At 37.8% G+C, this 22513-nt stretch overlaps 1 protein-coding gene across 3 annotated transcripts in view; it reads right to left on the minus strand.

The window, feature by feature from the left end:
- The window catches only part of LOC309709899 (leucine-rich repeat transmembrane neuronal protein 4), a 102424-nt gene extending 85495 nt beyond the window's left edge, over nucleotides 1-16929 (minus strand). The window contains exons 1-3 of one of the 3 annotated variants that reach the window (XM_082538860.1): nucleotides 16102-16929; nucleotides 7431-8992; nucleotides 316-356 (exon numbers count right to left, since the gene is read on the minus strand). In XM_082538860.1, the coding sequence (XP_082394986.1) occupies nucleotides 354-356; nucleotides 7431-8992; nucleotides 16102-16105 (1569 nt within the window). In that variant the 5' untranslated portion in view covers nucleotides 16106-16929 and the 3' untranslated portion in view covers nucleotides 316-353. Of the gene's footprint in view, nucleotides 1-315; nucleotides 357-7366; nucleotides 8993-16101 lie in introns of those variants that run through there. The other 2 variants (XR_014277627.1, XM_082538859.1) reach the window with 2 other exon arrangements.
- Nucleotides 16930-22513: the final 5584 nt, after the last annotated feature.

Consider the following 22513-nt stretch of genomic DNA (forward strand, 5'->3'; position numbering starts at 1 on the left):
TTTGACATGGTCACATGGGGTTAGGTTGGGTCTTGTACTGGACTTACTTTATTATCTTCAAAAAAAGAAAGAAAAGTTTAGAGCCATCACTGATCAGAGGATGGACAGCTGTCGGTGGACAAAGGCCTGTGTGTCTTTGTGGACACGCGCCTGCCAATCTAGCTGTCAGGTCTGGATGACTGCCTGATTTCTCTGGCTTTCTAACTGCTTCTCCTGTCTGCCTGTCGATTGCTCCATCATGCTGAATGTTCTTCTCTGCCAGGTTCACTTGCCCACCTGTCTTACTCCACTTCAACTCAGAGAGCCTGCCTGTTCTTTTTGCCTGTTGAACTTGCTGGACTTTAATACTGTCATCACTAGAGAAAGCAGTGGAGAGACAAGATGTTTGGTTACAATAGCTTTACCCCATCCTTGGTTGCTGGTTGAAACTATTGGGATGAATATTCTTACCACATCCATTCAAACTGACTAATGAGCTTATGTTTCATTGCATTGCTCATAGGTAGGTATAAAAGCACTACACAACAATACAAATATTTACTAAGAAGTACAACAAAAATACCCAGAAAGACACTGACATTTAATGGATGCACAGACCTGTGTGATTTTTTTTATACTCTTACTGCAATATGCTCTCAACCCACACCACACTAAAAAGATAAAGTTTCTACCCTCTCTTTTTATTATAGCAATTAGTTAATTGGGATGAACTGTAATAGCATATAACAACTCTTTCAAGAAGTATGGAATTGAGACTTTTGTTTCTTGAAAGATGCAGTTTTAATTCCAAGTAATATTCTTGACACCAGGTCCCAAGAAACCTATTAACACAAACTATATAACTGACTTTGGAAAGCTAAAATATTTTCATCTGACAGCAACGTTATGCTACGATGACGGCCTAATTATATTTGACTTATTGTCAATTCATTAAATAGGACATCTTTTTCCACCAAGAGCGAACTAGCCTGCATAACCTCTGCAGAAGTGCTTGCTTGAATGTACAGTGTTTTGAAGAAGAAAAGGAAAGAAAAGAAAAGAAAAGAAAAGAAAAGAAAAGAAAAGAAAAGAAAGTAATTAAATATGCCTATCACAGAGTTGGCTTGGATGCTTTTTATTTCTTCATTTTAAAGCATTTTGAGCCTGAACAGATGTTCCACTGCTGGTACTTAGTGGTCTACTTACATGCAGATCCATGGATGAGTCATCTTCATTTTCATATTACCTGACCCTAACTGATTTACAAAAAAAAAAAACAGAAAAAAAAATTGAATTGAATTGCTAACAGGCAAAGTGGTTTGGGGTTTTGGGGCAGTTCAACCTAACTGAAAATGATACTATTGATTTGAATTTTAGATACTTTTTTTTTTTTGCTTGTTTTTTGTTTTTTACAAGTTGTTTGTATAGTGAAATCCCAAAATAAGTGTAACTACAATATCTCACTTCTTTCAGTCCTATACTGTATCTGAGTGCTGAATGAAGATTCACGTACTCTGATAATAGTGAAACAGCTTGCCCTATGTTTACGAAACACACAGAAGAATCTAAAAATACTCATTAGGCCTGATGGACAAAATCAGCTACTAATATCATTATGTTTAATATGCTATGCAAAGCCACAGAAATCACCAGAATCTGATTGAGAAGAAATATACCCTATAGCAAAGTGATCAAATTGGCTGTAAGGTTATGTCATACTATAATACATACCAGTGTGATGGTTAGTAGATAGGAGTTTAACTGTATAGAGTCAAGCTAATGATTGATTGATCTTGTTAATGTAGAGGTCTTAGAAACTACAGCATGAAATGGTTCAAACGGGTAAATATGGAAAAAGGGAGAAAAAGTGTTTTCAAAGCGTTTTACAATATTATAAATACAATTTATAATATTATGTTAATTGCTGCATTTCTGTAGCAACTGAACTGTTTCTTTAATATGAATAGTTATCGACATTGCATGTTTTGGGCTAAGAAACAGTATGTGCATGTATTGGATAATAGTTACAAACTTTAGAAACAATTTTTTAAATTGATGTAACTGAAAATAAACATTGGTAATTTTGGGATGTGATATTACTTGTTCTCTTCTAAGTAAATTGGCTGGACTTTATAAAGCAGGCCATTTTTCAACCACAGCGGAGTGAGGTGATGGTGTGGGGGATGGTGGCGTCAATAGCAGAGGAGCTGGTAAAACATGCAAGAGACTACTGTAAAACAAATGAGCTCTGCTATGATAAATGGCTTTGAAAGTGAACAGACCAGTAGGAGGAAAATAATAATAATTGCCGTGCAAGAGGGCACAGAGCAATACATCAGATCCAAATTGTAAAAGATTTTTTGATGAGTTTCACAAAAAGAAGAAAAGATAACAAAGGCAATGTATCAGGAAGCTTAGCATTAATGATGCACTTGGGTTGCTTTGTAAAAATTGTGAGGAAAAGAAAAGTGGCTTGCCTCTTTTCCAGGTAATGTAATTGCTGTATTGGTGATCTAACACCCTCATTAAGCATGGATCAAACAGCAGCGGAGAAAGCAGCAGCATGGAACCAGAGTGTGAAACAGACAGGATTAGTGGATGAGAGAGATGTTCTCTCACGCGCAGTGCATGTTTGAAGTCTCCCACATGGCTAATTGTAGACTGAAGACACTAGCATTGAGAAGTTCAGCCTCCCCACTGAATCACAGATAGCTCACTTGCCCTTGGCTAGCCTCCCAGTGTTTGTGTTGATTTTTTTCTGAGCAATTAACAATCTGACACCATGACCTCGGACTGACAAGAGAGGGAAAGAAAACAGGGAAGGTACTTCTTCCATTTCAGTGCAGGATCTATTAGGACTTTAACCTCTGAAATGTTGACATATTCTCAAGAAAAAAGACATTTAATTTTGCAGCTTTTTAGTATGCTCTTTAAGACTCAAATATTCCACAGGAAACCAGCTATAAAAATATTATAACCATATTACAGTGATTATTATAAAGTTCGAGAATCCAGTGCATATAATTAACATGTGTCTACTATTGATTTAACTCTCAGTTAATCCTATATAATTGGCTACAGATGTTAGATAGTTGCCCTGTAAGAGGCTGAGGACTTGTCCAGGGTGTACTCCAAGTTTAGGCCAATGACAGCTGGTATAGGCTCCAGCCCCCTGTAACCCTAAATTGAAAAGCAGCTAAAAAATGATTGAATGATGGATATGGTTGTGCTTCACTATTCCTCAGGTCTGGACTATATTTTTTTTGTTTGGTTGTTTGGTTGGATTTTTTTGTACTTTATCACAGTTGTTGTATGAATTATGAATTATGTGTTCTTAATGACTAAATGGATGTCAGATTATTAATTTTCTTTTACTTAACCGATTGTTTAAAACAACTGATAATAATTATTAATAAATAGATTTTAAATATTTTCAAAAGAAGTAAATATCATAGTAGATAAAGTAAAGAAGTAGATATCATATAATTTTTTTAATTTGTATTTTTTTTAATTGTCAAATATGTCTGGGCAAAACAGAATAGTAATGCAGTGACAATCAGCCAGGGTGACATTATAGTAAGTGGGTGACTGTAGTTTGGAAAAGGTCACTAGAAGTATCAGAAAAAGGGATGAGGAGGGTGAGTCAAAAGGGCATGTAGCACTCCTGCTAGCAGGAATTAGTTTCAGAAATTGCTAAGAAAGGTAACGCATGAGGTGTGCTGGTGGTATAATCAAAATCTGTATCTAAGAACAACTTTGTGTACCGTGCAAAAAATGTACATATATGTTGTTTATTTGTGATTTTCGATGGGTCAGCAATGCAGAAAAAACTGGCCAGATCTTGATCGAAGTTAAAAGGCAATCATGTTAGACACTAAAAGAAGAGTGAGCCACTGCCAAGGTTAGTGCTGCCATGGACGTAATCCATCACGTATGGTCTGTAAACCTATTGGTTTGGAGATGCCATACTCATGATGACTACTAAATATGATAAGCTACCAGTGAATCTGATGGAGAACCCTGGAATACAATGCATGATACTATATAATACTATACTCAAACAGTAGTGACTTCGCAATCACGCCCTAAACCAGGGGTGTCGAACTCCAGGCCTCGAGGGCCGGTGTCCTGCAGGTTTTAGATATCACCCTACACAGCAAATTCAAAAGTGTTAAATGTTTTGGAGTTAATAGTCTTCTTGCAAAAGTAGAGTTAATTTTACTCTAAGCAGAGTCACATTCTTTTAATGTAACTCTGAGGTGTAAAATGATAGTAGTTAAAATCGAGTGTTAAAAATGAGTGTTTCTCTGTCAAATCTGGAGGTGTTACAATGGAAACATTAACTCTTGACCTCTTAACTCTGAACTCCTAGAGGGGCTATGACACCAACAGAGTAAATTCACAGACTCCGCCCCCAGCACGGCTCCAATCGAAGCTGAAGTGAAGCCGTTTCAGAACATTTTGCTCTACATATTTGAGTTGTTTGCCATGCTTGGTAAGTCATTTTTTCAAAGATTGTTTCAATTATTATTATGAGCTTTTACTTCTGTGGCTCTTTGGAGTTGAGACAAAGCTGTGTGAAAGGCATTAGCCATGTTGCTCGGTGATAGCATAATATTCTGTTTTAGCTAGCTGAAAGGTATTGTTTGCGGGCAAATACCACAGCACTGAAAAAAAGCTTGCATGGAGTTCGACACCTGTGCCCTAAACCATACTGTGCTTCATCCTCTATTCTGTTTTACAAAATAAACACACTGCGTTAATGAATACCATACTCATCTGGGAATTTTTACTTAAATGATCAATCAAGTGAGAAGTACATAGAATGATAGCATGGAACTCTAATAGAGTAATATGATATCGAACCTCTTATTAGCACTTTAAGGCACTTTCATATTGATTTTTTTATGTTAAGACATTATCCATTTTTATATACATTCTCAGAGTGCAGCTAGAATGGAGGTGCTCAAAGTATGTTGGAAAATTGCTGTTGCACCATCTTCAGGCAATTCACTAAAAAAGCTCCTAAGCTCCAATTCGTGTCAAGTGGACCTGGAAAATGATAAAGGACAATCATGTGAAGAGGTCCTTGGTTACTATATAGTGATGGAATAGAATCAACTATATAACAGAAATGTTAAGAATAAAACAGGAGGAATAAGGAATGCCCCCACACAGGAAGGATGAACAGACATGAATTGCTATATCCTCAAGCCAGAAAAGAGGAATTGAGGCTGCAAGGTGGGCAGAGTGCAGCTGTGCTGCTGTGTTCTGACAAGTGATTTATGTCTATGCAAAGGCAACGAAATGTAGAAACAAGATTGGAGCACATTCTGAGATGAACTTAGGACTTTGTGGATGGCTGACTGATAGTTTCTGTCTCCACTTAACAATGTTCTAAGATAGCCCAAATAGATAAGGCTGAAGGGAAGGCATTTTAAGTATAGCTTAAAATTGTTTAAACAAACAGTTCAAAATATTTTAAGGAATATAGCTGCAGCTAAAAAAGCTGAAAAAGCCTGAGGCCAAAATGGTATAATTTGACAGTAACTATTCCCTATAGGTGTGGCAAGTTAATTAGGAGAGTCTAGAATGCCGCAGCAATAGGCACTGACTAAGGTTTGAATGGAATATAATTAAATAAATGCACCAGTAAACACTGGAAATGATCACAACAAGGAGTCTATACTGTTACATATGCTACCTCTTCACATACCCAGCTTGAATGAGATATTTATCTGCATGTTCTAAATCAATTTTTATTGAACAATTTTGACATATAGTTAATATTTTTTTAAGTAACTACTATTTAAATTACACAAAGCAGCAACAATAAAACCAAACTACATGAGATCCAAAACAACTCTATAATAAATGTTAACTCTTTAAACTGAGTATTTCAGTTTGGGTTGAAACCGCAAAATAATGCAATTCAAATAAATAAATGTAATAAGATATAATAAATTAAAAAATAATCAGGTCAAAGTCAATATAAATCAGGATTATAGAATGAAATGTGTCAAGGGGAGGTCAGGGACAGCAACAACATGGCAGCTGCTCTTCTTGTAATCAAACCACCGAGAACTACTTGCAAGAATTACATGTTACCAAGTGACCTGCATCCAGGGAAGCCAGATAATCAGTAAAATAAATGAAAAGAATGTGGATGTTCAAGTCCATTTACTCAAAGTTGAAAACTCTGTATAGAGTTATTAAATCAGACACAACCTGCAACCCACTGAGTAAAAATATATTTCAATGGAAGTGCCAAGAAAAAGAAAAAAAGGGCTAATAATGTCACAGCGTAAAGAATTAAGCTATCTCCTGCACAAGATCACCCTGACACCCATCCTTAACCATATGTTAAAAATGCCCTGGTTAAACAGTCTTTAAAAATACTGCATATTTCAAAGGAAGCTTTGCTTCTGAAGAGAAATAAAAAAAAGTTTAACCAAGAATGATACCATGTGTTAGGTACTCAAGAGTGTTGAAGCTACAAGCAAAAGGAGACGACCAGCATTCCCATACTATTATAGTCTGTAAATACTGTTTTTAAGAAATTCACTTGCCTGTGTAAAAGAAAATTCAAAGGATTCTCACTCCTGTTGGAACTATCAAAGGCTGGTTTTTTTGTGTGTGTGTGTTTGTGTGTGTGTTTGCATGTGTCATTTTTTTTTCATTGCCTGTGTTAACTGAAGTGTGAAGTATGCATATGGTTTATGCATGACTAATCAATTAAGCAAGGGAGTAAACAAGTGAGTAACTTCAACAACAACTCAATAAGAAAGGAAGGTGGAAAACAGAAGTTCTCTTTGGGGACAATAAGATTAAGTATTTTCTACCAACTTCTCAAGTCATACAAAAATGTGAAGTCACCAACTCAAGGAAAGCTCTCTTCAGTGACAAGAGTCTCTATTAGCATTCACACCCGGTGTCCATAAGTGAATCTTCCCACCATTCAGCTATTCTCTATTCACAATGCTTCTCATCAAAAACCGAATAATGGTAGAGCAAACACACAAAGCAGAAAGTCTGTGATATGCAAGCAAACAACTATCTAAATACGTACAAATGTCTAACCACAAACAGCGTAGCTTAATCTCAAGATTACGAGGAACAGGGTATGTAATCAGTCTCATTTATCTGTATTTCTGTACCATTCTGTGGCAAAACAAACATTTGCACCTCAGCAGAGATTATGGCTTAAGCAAATACACAAACAACCATGTGAAAGCAAGAGATATCTTCTTATACACACAGTGATGCTGAAGCCATCTCTTTTCATTCAGTAATATTCCATGGGAATACAGTATTTACCAAACCTACTGGGTAAGGTTAAGTAATCAAGTACAAGACTAATTTTTATTAAAGCAATGCAAATAATTACCTCTGGTCGCATCATTGTGGACCGAGTTTTATTTTAGGAGTAGTGGCGGTGGTGTGGGTCATACCTCACATTCTCGAGAGCCTGAAATGGTATAGGTGCAGGGTCCGGTCCCATTGACAAGCACATCCATGGCCTCAGAATTGGTGGGCTTGTAGTCCACATAGTACTCCTGCAGGGGAGAGCTCAGTGTGCGCTCCGTCTCTCTAGTTTTCTTGCGACGTTTGCGAGCTGCTGCCGAATGCTCCTGCAGTTGCTTGACACTGCTAGGATAGCGCTTCCATGATACATATATTACTAACAGGATCATCGCAACAGAAAGAAAAAGGGCAACACTTCCAGCCACAATCTTGTGGAAAGACACAGGCTCCAAGTCTTGCTCTGGGGGTAGTGCTACAGGTGGAGTAACTGCTGAAGATGTAGGACCCCTAAGAGATCCCTCACCTCTCTTTCCAGAATCAGTGGGTGAAGCAAGGATAGCTGGGCGATGCTCAGTTTGGGCAGGGACACTAGATGGGTTTGGAGGAATACTCACTGTAAGTGGTGTTGCTTGGTTTGATTTACAAACACCAAAAGCTTCAACTGCATCCATCACTTTTTCACCCTGGGCTTTCTTCGGGGAGGCGCAAATCATGGTGGTTTCCTTTGCCCCTCTAAAGTTTCTCAACCAGGCCACCAATGGGCAGATGGCAGGGCCACAATCCCATACATTCCCAGCTAAGCTAATCATAGTCAAAGAGATCCAGGCATCAACTACCTCCTGGGAAACATTGGTCAGCTTGTTGGAATCCAAGTTGAGTGTTTGCAGATTGGGTAAGCATTGGTAAACTGCAGCATCTACTTCTGTCAGCTCATTCCCCGACAGATCCAGTTTCTGGATGGAGACCCAGGTCCAGGTCAGGCCCTGGTTCATAGAGCGAATCCGATTCCACTGCAGGTAAAGAGCCCGCAGATTGTAGAGGCGAGGAAAGTGAGAAAAATTGATCTTTGAGAACTGGTTATGCTCCAGATGCAGCTCAGTGAGTTTGACCAGGCCAGAAAATGCATTTCGAGTGATACTGCGCAGACGGTTGTAGCCCAAATCTAGGAACTCGAGATTTCTGCAATCTTGGAACAGACGCATTGGAATAATTTTAAGAGAGTTTGAGCGTATGTGAAGGCTGAGAAGCTTCCGTAGGCCCTGGAATTGTCCAGGTTGCAAGGCTTGCAGTTTATTATACGAAAGGTCCAAATTACGCAAATTAGGGACAGGGTGGAATGTGGTGTTGTGGAGTGATGTGATCTTATTGGAACTCAGGATCAGTTCTTTAAGTCTGCGGACCCCCTGGAAGGCCATTGCATCCACAGATGCAATGTAATTATGGTCCAAATAGAGCCAGATGAGGTGGTTGAGTCCTACAAACTGGCCTGCACGAAGACTGGCGAGGCTGTTGTATCGTAAAGAAAGGCCCTCACAGCCTCCTGAGAGGTTCTTGGGGACATCACGAAAGGCGCTTGACTCACAGTAAACAATTTTTCCATCACAGCGACAACTCTTGGGGCACTGGCGCTCACTTAGAGATGGATTTGCTGCCAGCCACACCTGCATCAGGAGTTGGACCACTAGCCAGCGGCGCCGCAGAGCAGAGCCTATAGTGAGGGAAGGGAGAGGGATAAAACAAAATGGAAAAGAAAAAAGAAAAAAAGAAGGGGGGGGTTATAAAGAAAAGATTTAATACAAATTCAAAAACATTTAAGCCATATTTTTTAATTAATTTTATAAACAAATACATTTTTTTTTGTATGAGTGAACAGAAAATGGATTTATTCACACCCAGACAAGGCTTTTTACCCACAAACAGGGGCCACAATCTTAGCAGTTTTAGCAGCAACTTCTGATGAAGTGTCCTCAGGTAAACATCGAGTGCTGTACCTGCACTTATACATTTGGATGACTATTTTTACTTATGAAGTCAGTATACTAATACAAAAACTGAACTTTTTGACCTCCATAATAAACACAGGAATTGTTGTGGATGCATCTGAAGGAAAAGTCCCTCACAGTACAGCAAACATATTTGAAAAGCTTAAAACCAACTTCACCAAACAAGAAAGTCAGGACAAAGCATAAGTGCTGTTAAGGATGAAGGATCCATTTTCTTAGTCACTCATCTGATTTACAATTATGCAAAAACAACCTCAGATGAACAATTACACTAAATGTTATTTCTTTAAAAGCCTAAATGCTGTGCAGACTACATGCAGTGGGGAAAAGTACGCTCTTACTGCTTCCATAGATTTCAAGAGGGTAAATTGCTGCCACATGCTACTAATCGGCAACACTTGATTACTTGATATGCATTGTAATTTTCCTACCAAATATGTGCATAGCTGATAAAAAATGTGCAAGTTTGGGGTTTACGAATTTTGCCTACGGACATTACAATATGCAGACTGGAGGAACCCGACCACTGACTTTTGGATTAGTGGATATTCGACTCAACCCTTTAACCTTCTCCAATGATGTAGGAAATATTTTTGTAGCACATTTTGGGCCCATTACTACCAGTTATTTATCACGTAAATGCCACAGCTTGCCTGTGTATTGTTGCTGACCGTGTACATTCGTTTATGGCTGCAATTTTCTATCATCTACTGACTACTTGCAGCTTAATAGTGTGGACCATGTCATGACCAAAAGTCATTTCACTTCAATGGCTGACAGTGAGTTAAATGGATTTCAATGGCCTTTCCAATCAGCAAATTATAATCCAGTAGAATACACCTTTTGGGTGTGGTACAATAGGAGATTCAGGGCTGAATGTGGATGTGCAAATCTGGATTTTATGATACAACAATATCACCGTGGTACACAATCTCAAATCAACAATTATTTTAATGGACCCCCACCTTGCATCATCGTGTTCCTAGACAACTGAATAGAGGATGCATATCTTTGCAATATGCTGGTTTTAGAACAGCAGCACCTTCCTAACAAAGCACCATAATTTATGAGCTATAAGGGAATAGCAATCTATTTTCAGGATTATTATCTTAGCTTTTACTATGAGATTAAAATCTGAAAAACACATAGAGAAGAGAAAAGGAAAAAATGTAACCTTTCAACCAAAGAATAATTTAAGAATGCACTGCCTTAAAATCTACTTTTGTTAGGGATTCCATCATCAATAAGTGATATAAAGAAATGTTATTTACTTATATAGCAAAGTTGACATCAGTTAGTTTTGATGTCATTGCCTCTGCAAGTTTACAGTGAATACCCACTGAAAATCAATGTTGAGAGAATAAACTTTACACAATCATATCTTTATCTGCATTTATATTCCATTGTCCTATAAGCAGTCATTGTACTAAATGCAGGAACAGATAAGTCATGAAAGGGAGCCCGCAAAGAACAAATTAACATTCAAGAGCTTATGGTTGTGTATGCAATCCTGGAGGCATTTCAATTTAAACTCCAGACATTTCATTTTTAACCAAACAGTGCAGTACAGATTTTGTGTGAATCATCACTTCTGCTTTCCACAGGTCCAAATATAAAAATCTGAATAAACTCCATGGGAACACACAGCTCACCTCGGGTGTAGAAAACAACCACCTGAAATCCAAATGTATGGGTGGAGAATGTCATGGCCCGCATGTGAATGATGCATAGAATTGTTAGTTTTTAAAGAGTCGGGTGTTGTGAATGCACAGAATTCTTGGTTTTGGGGTTACATTTTTTGTTTTAAAAACTAGTTCAAAAGTGAAAAAAAGGATTAAGTCCCTGTGATATCACTCCTTGTTCTGTGATGTGACCGAGTTCTTTCCAGTACAAACATTCCCCTTTACAGAGCCAATAATGATCTGTTGTTAAGATACATTGATTTTCTCTTTGGGGAGGTAGTATGAGGGAATTCACTTCTTTGTGTTACTCAAGGCAAGATCATCAAGTGTGGACTTGATAACAATTATCACAATGAAAGAGGTTATTATGTCAAAACGGAAGTTGTCCGTGGTTTTAAAATGTAGAATATGTCTATATGGCAGAGATATGTTAAAACATGGAAGACTTTGGGGATAGCTTTGGTGTGTTGGTGATTTAAATTTTGTAGGGGTTTTTTTTGTAATCATAACTGGATTTGTCATAAATGAGTGCCTGACATAAAGTGGCTGAGAGGCATCATGTAGCATATGGTATCTAACATAGCTATTTTGCTCTTTGCCAAGCATCTGCCGATCCCATATGGGTATGGTATGTGTATTTGTCTGTGTCTAAGAGTGTGATGGATAGAGACACACTTATTGTTTGTTTTCAGAAGAATCTTTCATCATTTCTTACAGATGGAGGGAACCATAGAACACTGCAGATAATTTGTGCTGGCTATTGATTATACTAGCACATACATCAATCATGTTTCTTCATCTTGGATCTTACTATTGTGATATTTAAATATAAATATTGCAGAGAGAGAAAGACGATGATCACAATATGCAGTATTTCTAAATGCAGACGATTTGGTTTTCGCTTCAACATTTGTGAATGCAACTTTCACTTGTCATTACTGTCATGCCTCAGAGGCAAACAGAAAAAAAGACTGGTAAAGTAAATAGACAAGTACTGATGTACAAGAATACTCATGTGTGATGTTTCATGTGCATTCAAAGGTATTTTAATAGACAACACTTTAGACTCGGAGGTTATTGAATCTATGTTTTCTAAATTTTGCATTTAAGCATAAAGAAGCAACCCCCACTGTTTTCTTCTCTCGTGTGCATAATATGTTTACTTTATTAGAAGAGTCATCTCTTAAAGACTAAAGCTGCCTCACACAACACCCTTTTCCCCTTACTGACACTGTATGTGGTTTAATGAGAGCTCTATGCTCTAATGCCTCTGTAAGTCATCTCCTTCCCCACTACTCATCTAATCATATTCACAAAGGAGCACAAGTCACCCGTTCAGGTGTCACTCAAAGGATTGGTGTTTCTTTTACATCTAACCTGATGTTCCCCTCAATATTACTGTTCTTCTGCTGCATCAAGATGAACAATTTCTCCTTTATATTCCATTGTGTTTAAAATATGCTGGTTTCACATGCCCTTGAACCCTCAGCACCATAAGAATGTATTTATAATGTGCCATCCATTTTATGTATGTGGTCAAAATCATCCTCTCAGCTCTTCTCACTTCCCTGCTTGATTTCCATTTTCACTTCCTAGCCATGTTTTCTTTTCTTTTTTTTTCTTGCTTGTGTTGAGAGTCACCATTTATGATGAACATTGTTCTTGGACAGAGTTTATTGTTCTTTATAATATATAGATCTGCGCTTGTCATTTTTCTCCATCACTCTGGGCAGTTTTATCTCAAAATCTAATGGAGATGGATATGTCGCAGTTAAAGTTTGTCCAAAGGCATGTGTGTAATGCTTACTTATGTAGCAGACAGCCCTGCTGTCCTCAGCACGAGAAGATAGCTATTTCTGCCTCTCAACCCTAACACATAGAGAGAGTAAGTGCACTTTACTGCTGACCTAAAATAAAACCAAATGTAGCTTAATAACTTGGCAAATGGACTCACTAACTGGTGCACTTTGAGTGCACACAAGTGGTTCATTGCTATTTGCTGCCTGTCATTGACAAAACTGCAACCAGACTAAGTTTTGACTGTGCACAGAGACTGGGGAGTAGCCTAAAACATAAGGAAGGACGTCCCCAAATCAGCCTAAGCCATCCTATTAGTCTCCAATTATCTTTGAGATGATAGCAAGGCCTGCCAAGTTGGACTCATTTTAACAGTTGTTGGAAAACATTGTGTCCTTGTAAGCCTGCCTTGTGTTTGTTAGAAACCAAGTAGAAAAGCACTGGGGGGAGTATCGTCAAGAATACCGTGTGCAAACAAGCACACATAGATATGCGTATATACTGAGACAAATAGACCAAAAGAGAGAGAGAGAGAAGGAGAAAGAGAGAGAGAGAAACAATGTTTTGTTTTTGCCCCTTGTCTGATTCCTGATTTCCCTTGGTGGCAATAGTTCCATGAAGGTAGTCAGAGAATAAGTAATCAGTGCACTCTACTCACTGCAGTGCAGTGGAATAAGTCTCTGGCCATATCAAATTCCTCTCCGAACTCCCTAAAGTGCTTTTCATTATGGTTACTGTAACAACACAACAGATTGCTGCAAGTAACGGCATGTAACCAAAATTCTTGTGGTTGCAGTGATATTTTGAGGGCAGCAAAAACTAGTAATACAATTTCTGTATTAAGTTCAATACAAATTTGCCTCTAGCCTCATATAACACTGTGCTTTCTATCATCTTTTATGTCATCTTAACATAGCTTGTATAGCTTAATTGACAACCAAAGAAGGAAAAAAAAAACCCCAAAAAAACCAAGCTCCACACATCATATTTTCAACCCATTACTCCAGTAAGGTTCCTTAACATGCTTGTTATTTGTTACTATTAACCTAATCCAGCAGTAGAAAATATACCTTTTTGCACTAATTTAGCTTCCTTAATATCATCTATAATAGTTCTTTGTTCTCTGTTTGATGTACCTTGGAGAACTTAGCTCTGTAGACTTCCATTCTCACATCAAAACATTTTTTTCTCTCTTTTCCAGTTGAAACGATGTGCAGCAGCTGTTTTAAGTGCCATCTTCATAAACAATCAGACTGAACCACATGGGGTCTGTAACTTTCTTTTCATTTCTGTTTCAAATTTGGCTTGTGAAACAAAACAATCATGGCTGACTTTGTGTGACAATTGTCTACAGTTCTAAGCACAAGAACTATCTCAAGCTGTAGTCAACCAATGCCTACCATAAACAGGTATTGATATTGATACTAGATGTCAGATCAAAAGTCCATTCTGGCATTGAATTTTTTCCTTTTTCCTTTTTAAAGAACTGCTGCCCTCAAGGGCCTGTTTAGCCTCTCTGTTTACCTGGTTCACCTGAAGTGCATAGGTCCAACAAATGGCATCTGTTGCTACACTAGATTACTACTTGGAACTTGAAATCATAGACTAAAATATTACACAAACTAACAGCTAAACAATTGTATTTCTTGTTTATAAGGACAGCTGTCTTTTTTTCTTTTTTTTTCTTTTTGTTAATGGAACTCTAGATAACCATATGCAAAAGGTTATCTAGAGCTCCTTAACCTATCTTAAACCCATGCAATTCCATCTCAAGCGGTGGCTTTTAGCTGTCCCTACCCCACTGTTCCCTTTCCAAAAGTAGATCTCTAATGAGATGGTCCATGAAACATAAGTACATTGCATGCTGTTAATGAAGAGCATCCCAGTCAGCTAGACTGGTGGATGAGTGAGACTACAGCGCCATGCAATCATCAAATAATAGTGGGCAAAAGCATGCTATGTGGTTGACACTTTGTACAAGAATTTCTGAATTTCTGAAATTCATTATTAAATTAACAAAAAAGGAAATAAAACAGATTTATTCAATTAGTACATCAGTACATCTAATGCACAATGCCTCTGAGCTCCTGCAGCCTTTGTGTGCTCTTGTAGAATATATCGATGTGGTGCAGTACCCTACTGTGGGTTGATATATCATGTGGTCTCACAATTAATGGAACAGCCTCACCAGTAATCTTTTTCATCTGTATGTTAGTTAAGAATATGGACTTTGCCTGCTTCCGATAATAACATCAGACGGAGGAAATGCACTAATGGCATTTGAGGAATTGTAGTGGGGTGGAAAAGAATGCAAAAATCTAACTGTTAAATTCCAAGAAATGGACAAATGGAATAGGAAAGAGTGGGTGGTGGGTATGGTTTATGAGCTTGTAACTGTGCGCAGGCGTAAGGGGAAAAAGAACAGGGAAAATGGTAAATTCTAATCAGAAGTGAGAACAAGATGCAGAAACATATATGACTGTGCCTTAGTGAAGAGGGGGAGACAACTCTCTCTCTCTCTCTCTCTCTCTCTCTCTCTCTCTCTCTCTCACTCACACACACACACACACACACACACACACACACACACACACACACACTCAAATACATAGTAGGCTACTGATACATAGACATACAGCCATATGCCCAATTTGGAGATTCCCTCTTCATGGCAGGTTCACAATACCGGTTATCTGAATGGTTTGCAAGGAAAAGTCAGCAAGACCGGATGGATTCTGATTAGAAGAGTTTTGGGGAACAGTGACTGCGACTGGACAATGGGCTCCATGCATACAGATCAGACAAAAATGATTATGCAGGACCACGCTTTATAAAGTTGACTGTCTTCCAACATTTAGCGTGATTAGCATTCCGGTCCATGTCAATGAGCCAGCCACTCTAACTAGTAAGGAAAACAATGGACAGTCATCACTTGGGCAAACATGTTTAATTACTTTGTTCTGATTACTGCACCGAATCTGTTATCGTACAGTGTTGAAAAATACGAATTAACTATTATTAGTCTGTAATAAGCCACACCGTCAGGAAATGGAGGAAAAGCACACTGCAGCTCTGCGACTAACAGGCAACAGCACGGGTTTCAACCACATTCCACAAGCTTCACGAACCACTTAATGAACGGCACCATAACGCTTATTGGATGTTAACACGCTGCATTTGAAAAGGCATGCGTTTTTAAACATCAGATTCAGAGCAGGTTTATTCCGGAATAAAAGAAGAAGATAATTGTGGTCTGTATTAAGAGGAAGGAGAAAAATGAGTGTATTTCACATTAACTTACGCTATCGAAAGGATTGAGGCATAAACAAACTTACCCATATCCGCTTATCTGTTAGCTCCAGCCTACAGGTTTTAACGGCTTCTAGTGCGCGACATCCGAGTCCGCATGACGCGCTCTCCACAGTCAGGTATCGTTCTAATCCACTAGCCCTGTCTCTCCGCGCAGCCGCCGATTCCAAAGCGCACCTGCCCTTTACTCTCCCGGACCTGGGTGCACTATCCGGTTTAGTTCTGCATCTCTAACCGTGCAAATCAGCCGGGGCGAATGTCATTTACTTCCAACTCCGAAATAAAGGGATAAAAATCCGGGTTCAGAATTCCTTATCCATCCCTTCGCTGCAAAGGATCACTCTCTCTTTTTCAAGTAACAGCCAGAAAGAGTACTGCATTAGGTGCAGATAATAGCGAAGCCACATCCGAGTAAGTCATGTCAGTCTTACACATGCAGATTTTGCGAATATCCAGGTAAAAAAAAACAAACAAAAAAACTTCACAATTATAGTGACGGTGTGCAAAAAAAATGAGTATAATGTTCCAGTAGACTCAGCCAGCCCCCAGATTCCTAATAAACCTCTGCGTCTCTGTTCTCAGAGATGCTCAGTACGATCCGCGCATAGCGCGCAGGAAAGTAAGGCGAGGATATCCCCAAGTCGTTGTAAACGCTGTCAGCGGGTATCACCAGATAGTCAAATCTTCAAATATCCACCTTTTTGTAAACCTTTGATTCTCGTTGTTGCTCGGTTTGAAATGCAGCATGACGCTGTTGTTAATCACGTCTACATGTCAAAGCAACTTTGTCAGGCAGAATCGGAATGCCCTCTTCTGGTGAGAGAACGATTCAGGAGCTCGTCCAATGTCGTCACGATCATGCTTTGGTGGTATGATTTTTTTTTTTACTATTATTACTTATGAAAGCCAGTTTACACTATAGTTTGCACTGCTAGATAATAACTAAATGGAATGAACTTTAGTATTCGTGTTTCATGTATGCGAGTTTTGGACTATTCAGAAATGGTTGTTGGTTAGCACTTTGCTTTAGTTGTTTGAATTATGCTTGAGATTATTTCTAGGGTGCTTATTAAGTTTGTGATACGAAGCTAAGAAACACAAGTATCCTATACATATGTGCATAACTATGAGAGAATGGGCACGTTGCAAAGGCAGCTCTAATACATTCCCATACAGAGGATCTATGCAAACTGCTGAATGATGCTGTCCATGGTGCTGAATTTAAAAATTGTTATTTTGTGGCTGACTGACCCCTTTCCAAACTTTCAGGACTAAACTCCTTTATCTCAGTTTACATGCAAAATTATTAATATTATTATTGTTTTATTTTTGCTTAATATGTTACAGAAAACGTGTCACCCCAAAATACCAGAATTCTTAAATACCACTGCATTTTCAATAATTTGCATTGAAAATGCAGTGGTATTTAACTCACATCTTCTTCCTCTGCATGACCCCGGTGGCCTTTTAAAGCCTTTGTGTGTTTAAGAAAGAAATGACCAGCTGAATTTTTAATGTCCATTGCATCTGCTCTGGGTTACTAATTTATGGTTGCCCTTTCTTCAGACATAGCTCCATTCTTATACTGACATCAACTGCTTTAGTAAGTATTCTGACCCTAATTTTCTTTTGCACACTGCATTATAGATTCATTTTTACTTGAATGAATAACATGTTTTCATATAAATTTCCACATATTAACCCATGGCGCACTAACATATTTTTGGGGAGATTTTACATTTTTAAAAATACCATACATTTTTAATATCAAGATTTTGACAAACGTTCTTGGCCACCTATACATTGCACCTACAGCCTACAGGAATTGCTTGACCATAGAAAACATTTAGCATTTGTGACCAAGTTGCTAAATACTAAATACTAATATTTTCACTACAATAATACCACTTACCAGAAATAATACAACTAATACCAGTTAATGGTTGAACCTCTAGGAGGAATTTTGCAAACTGACTGGAACACTGCAAGCTCTTTAGAATGTTTACAAATGTTAGACTGCATGGCTTTCTACTTTTGTCTTTAGAGTGTACGTTTTGAACTTTAATTCAGACCATCTTTATTTGTTCTAAACCACAACACTGCTTTTAGAAGTCAGTGGTGATGTGTTAAGAGTGTCTGTGACAAACTGTAAATTCCAGTGGCACCTCTGTTCCTGTTTCTTTGCTGTAACCCTTTTCTGTGAATTTGAAATATGTCATGATCCCTACCCACAGTGTTTCATGTGTCAGTTACATATTTGAAAAGGATCCACTTTTCCAATTTGTAATGCAAGACAAAATTAAGTTTAACTCTTTATTGACATTGCACAGTCATGTGTTGTACAAAGAAATTGTAGTACTGTCCCACATCAGTGCTAAAAAAGGTAAGCAAAACACAATAAACAAGTAACATATATACAGAATACAATATACAGAGATGAAGACGTCATGCAGATTTAATTGTGTTTAGACAAAAGGGCACTGTCATAAAGATTTGGAAAGAAATAGTCAAATCTTACTTTTACCAGTTTATTCCAACTATCATGGCTGGAATTAATTAGTGAAATTGAGATTTATTGCGCCAAATTCAGATTTATTGCTATGCTCTACACCTGTTTTCAGGATATCGCTTAACATTTCCAGACAACCTCCAATACCATCTTAAAATTAAGCATCTTGCACTGTGGTTCGGCCGCTGTATCTGCGCCCATGCAATTTGGCTGATGACTTTACTTCTGGATTCAGTTCAACAAGCAGAGGCCATTCTGCTGACGGTGCTGAAACAATTAATACCCTGTGAAGTTATGGAGATACAGGCTGTGCCAGCCCATAGGCTACAGCTGTGATTTCTCTTCTAAAGAACTATAACTGTTAAGTTTAAGTTTACCTTTTTACTCTGCCAATGAATCACTTGTTTATTTATGTGCCTATTGGATATATAGTATTTGACAAGTAAAAAAGATGCAAAAACAGAAGAAGAAACATGAATTAGCTGCTTGGACAGAAACTATATTTTATGCTTTGTTTTCATGTAAAATACTTTTTATTTGTTTTGACAATATACAGCCAAGTGTAACTGTTCACTGCCATGGGAAATTGTATAGACCAAAATGTAGCTTTAAAGATAAAATTTACCAAAACATTCAACCATGGCTCTAACTATGTTTGTTGCCCAGCAACATTCACACTGAACAATTTTTCAGGTTGTTAAGTGTCAAGGTGATTTCAATAGCACTGCTTTTTGAGCTCCCTCACTATTATCCTTCACATTCTAAAGAAATGCATTTATCACCCTCTTTTGAGATTAGCATTATCCACATAACATTATAAAAATACAGCAGGATCTCAGTGTTCTGGTGTGAAATATTCAGTTTAATGCGATTGTATACTGTACACATTCTAGTGATATTTGACACAGGAAATGACTTGTCTTGTAAATGAATGAATGCCAGATGCAGAGGTAATCTTTATTGCCTGAAAGCTGTCTGTAAGCCTATAAGTTAATCTGTTGGAAAACAAAATAATACAGAAATATGTGTACATGCTTATCTGTATATACTTAGTTTGACTGACATGGTACTTATATAATTCTACAATAATTCAATACTAAATATTTAAAAGAAAGCTATTTTGCAGGGATTTGAATATAAGATGGATTAAATGACTGTGGATGGTTTGGTGACCTACCTGTACGGGTAAAATGTGTGGCCCTAACTTGTGCACTGTGTTCTTTGTAAGTGATTCTGACAACAGAAGATATTTTCAGGCTCTCTCCAGGGTGAGAGACAGCGCCGTCCTGTCCTTCCCATGTTCACATTAGACTGGGACTTGTTCTCTAGTGTTCTTTTCTTTTTCCATTTCCTCTGATCTTAAGCCTGGCAGAATCGTCTTAGCCTGCCTCAAGGCAATTTTCAACCTGACACTGAGTTTCTCAGGTTCACCTATGAATGTGAATCCTCAAACAAATATCCAGGGACAGCTTATATGGTGAACACTGAGCCTTTTGAAAATAAAAGTTTTTATTGTAGCCCCATATTAAAAAAAATGTTTTTAGTACAAAGAATGTTACATTGCCAAGGTTGCCACAGCAGATGTTGAAAATCTCTGTTTTGCAGGTTGCCTCCATTAACCTTTACCCCAAGCTGGCTTCCAATCTGGAGTGCTGTGTTTCACACACTGCAGTTCAGGTTGGAGCTGACATGTTTGGGCTTGAACATACATGATACCAGACGTATGTAAAGTGTTTGAAGCATGTAAACAAGCAGGATAAAAGGCTTCTATTTGTATTGCCTGCACAAGGATAGATAGCGTTTGCATGTTGTGCTAATGTTCTTATCTTCTTATGGTTATTAGACTGCATCAATGGTGGAGCATGTTCCAGCCTACTGACTATATACAAAATCCTCTATATATCCTGGCCAACCATTTTCCAATTCATGGCTCTGTCTTTTTGAAATGCATGTACATTTTATCCACCACATATAGGCATTCATATGGTGCTACTAATTGGGATGCTGGTGGTTTGATCCCATGTCCACATGATAAAGAGTCCCCAGGCAAGATATTGAGCCTCAAATTGCCCTTAATGCAGCCATTGTGTGTGTGTGTGTGCGTGTGTGATAGAAAAAAAATGCTTAAACTGCACAGAAAAAAGTGCTTTATGAAGGTGAGTGTGAATAGGTGAATGCGACTTGTAGTGTAAAAGTGTTTTGAGTGCTCAGTAAGAGTAGAAAAGTGCTATATAAATACAAATCCATTTGCCTTTAATATCTGTACAAAATGAACATTCATTACCAGTGAACATGAAAATGAACATTACATTTTTTTGTTCTATTACTATTAATATTTTTGGGCTGTGTAAGTAACTTGTTACGAAAAATGTGATTTCATTTTCAATTATGACTGTTGAAATCATAATGACTTTTTGGTTATTAGCTTCTGCATTTTTCTTTGTAAAATTAGGTCATTAATATCAGTTTTTAGTAAATGTTCACATTCACATTTTTCAAAAATGCAAATATAGCTTCGCAAGTAAAAAGAAAAAAAAAAACTATGCCGGCTGCTGTTGTGTTCCATGTTCTTCTAAGACTTTTAAATTGCAAAGGATGAACTCTGACTAGTCCAAAAATGTAAAGCATACCTGATCATAACTGAAAAGGATGTGTCTGCATAAGCATTCACATGTTTATTGATTTAAAAAATTCAGATTATTTACACTTTTAAATCAATTTACCTTAACAGTACTTTCACACACAAAAAATAATTGCACGGTGCTGTACCAGACGTGACAACAATGACGGTATGACATTTTGCTGATTAGACACACTACAGCTTTGCACTGTTTCAGTGTTTCTCTCCAGATTTTGTTCCCTCAAATGTTTGATTCCATGCCTACTTCATGTGTTTTGTCTTGGCAAAGATGTGAGAGATAAGAGGTGGGCATCTGTGTATGGCAGTGCCTTGCCATCTGTCAACTGCCCATGGGGTCTCTGTGGACATAAGCTCACATGGGTAGAACATGGGTAGGCAAAGAGAGTCTCCAGTAATAAAAGAAAATATGAGAAAAGAAAGAATTAGAAAGATAAGAAAAAGAAATACAAAATTCAATATAAATTCAATTGTGCAGAGAAGATAAATGTACACAAATTACCCAAGTTTACTTTTGCAAGTACACCATATGTTGTGAATTTTGTAGCCATGATTTCCTCTATACCGACAACCTTTTTACAACTATGTGGGGTCAAAAGCAAAGACACAAGGGTGTCTTTTAATGCTCTGAGAGGAGGAAAAATTTACATAATGTGAGATGATAAGGATCAATAAACCCAGTGGATCAATGAGGTCCAATTACAGGCCACTGGAGTTTCTTATCTGCTTCAGTTTAACTTTGTGCTGCCTGTGGTCCTCCACTTTCATTAAATCCCCAGTGTGATTAGGCTGGCTGATTGGCACAAGTTGAAGATTATCGCAGAATAGGATCACTGTTTGCCTGCTTACTTTTGTGTTCAAAGACACAAGAAAAGCATCCTCAAGGACACATTTTATGCTAGTGATAAATAGTGCTCCTGTTTCTGTAGAGGCCATATCATTAAGCCATTATTATATTGTATCTCATTATTTTCTGTAATTCCATCAATGTTAATGAATCTTTTTTTACCTTTGACCTTTTGAACTCTGTGGATAACTGTAACAGAAAAAGATCATTATGTTTTTTTGGTTTCTCCTCATCTTGCAGGTTTTGAGGACTGCACCTTTTTTAAAGTGCATTCACCTGTGACAAAGAACAAAGCCATTGAAGGTTACAGCCAGGAGACACATTGGGGAAAAACTGGCTTTTTTTTTTTCCAAAACATGTACACACACAAATACCTCTATGGATTTCCTGAATAGTCCAAAACACTTTTTTTTCATGCCTCTCTTTCATCTACATTTGTTATTC

Source organism: Aulonocara stuartgranti, assembly GCF_965226115.1.
Source record: "Aulonocara stuartgranti genome assembly, chromosome: 7".
Taxonomy (NCBI): Eukaryota; Metazoa; Chordata; class Actinopteri; order Cichliformes; family Cichlidae; genus Aulonocara; species Aulonocara stuartgranti.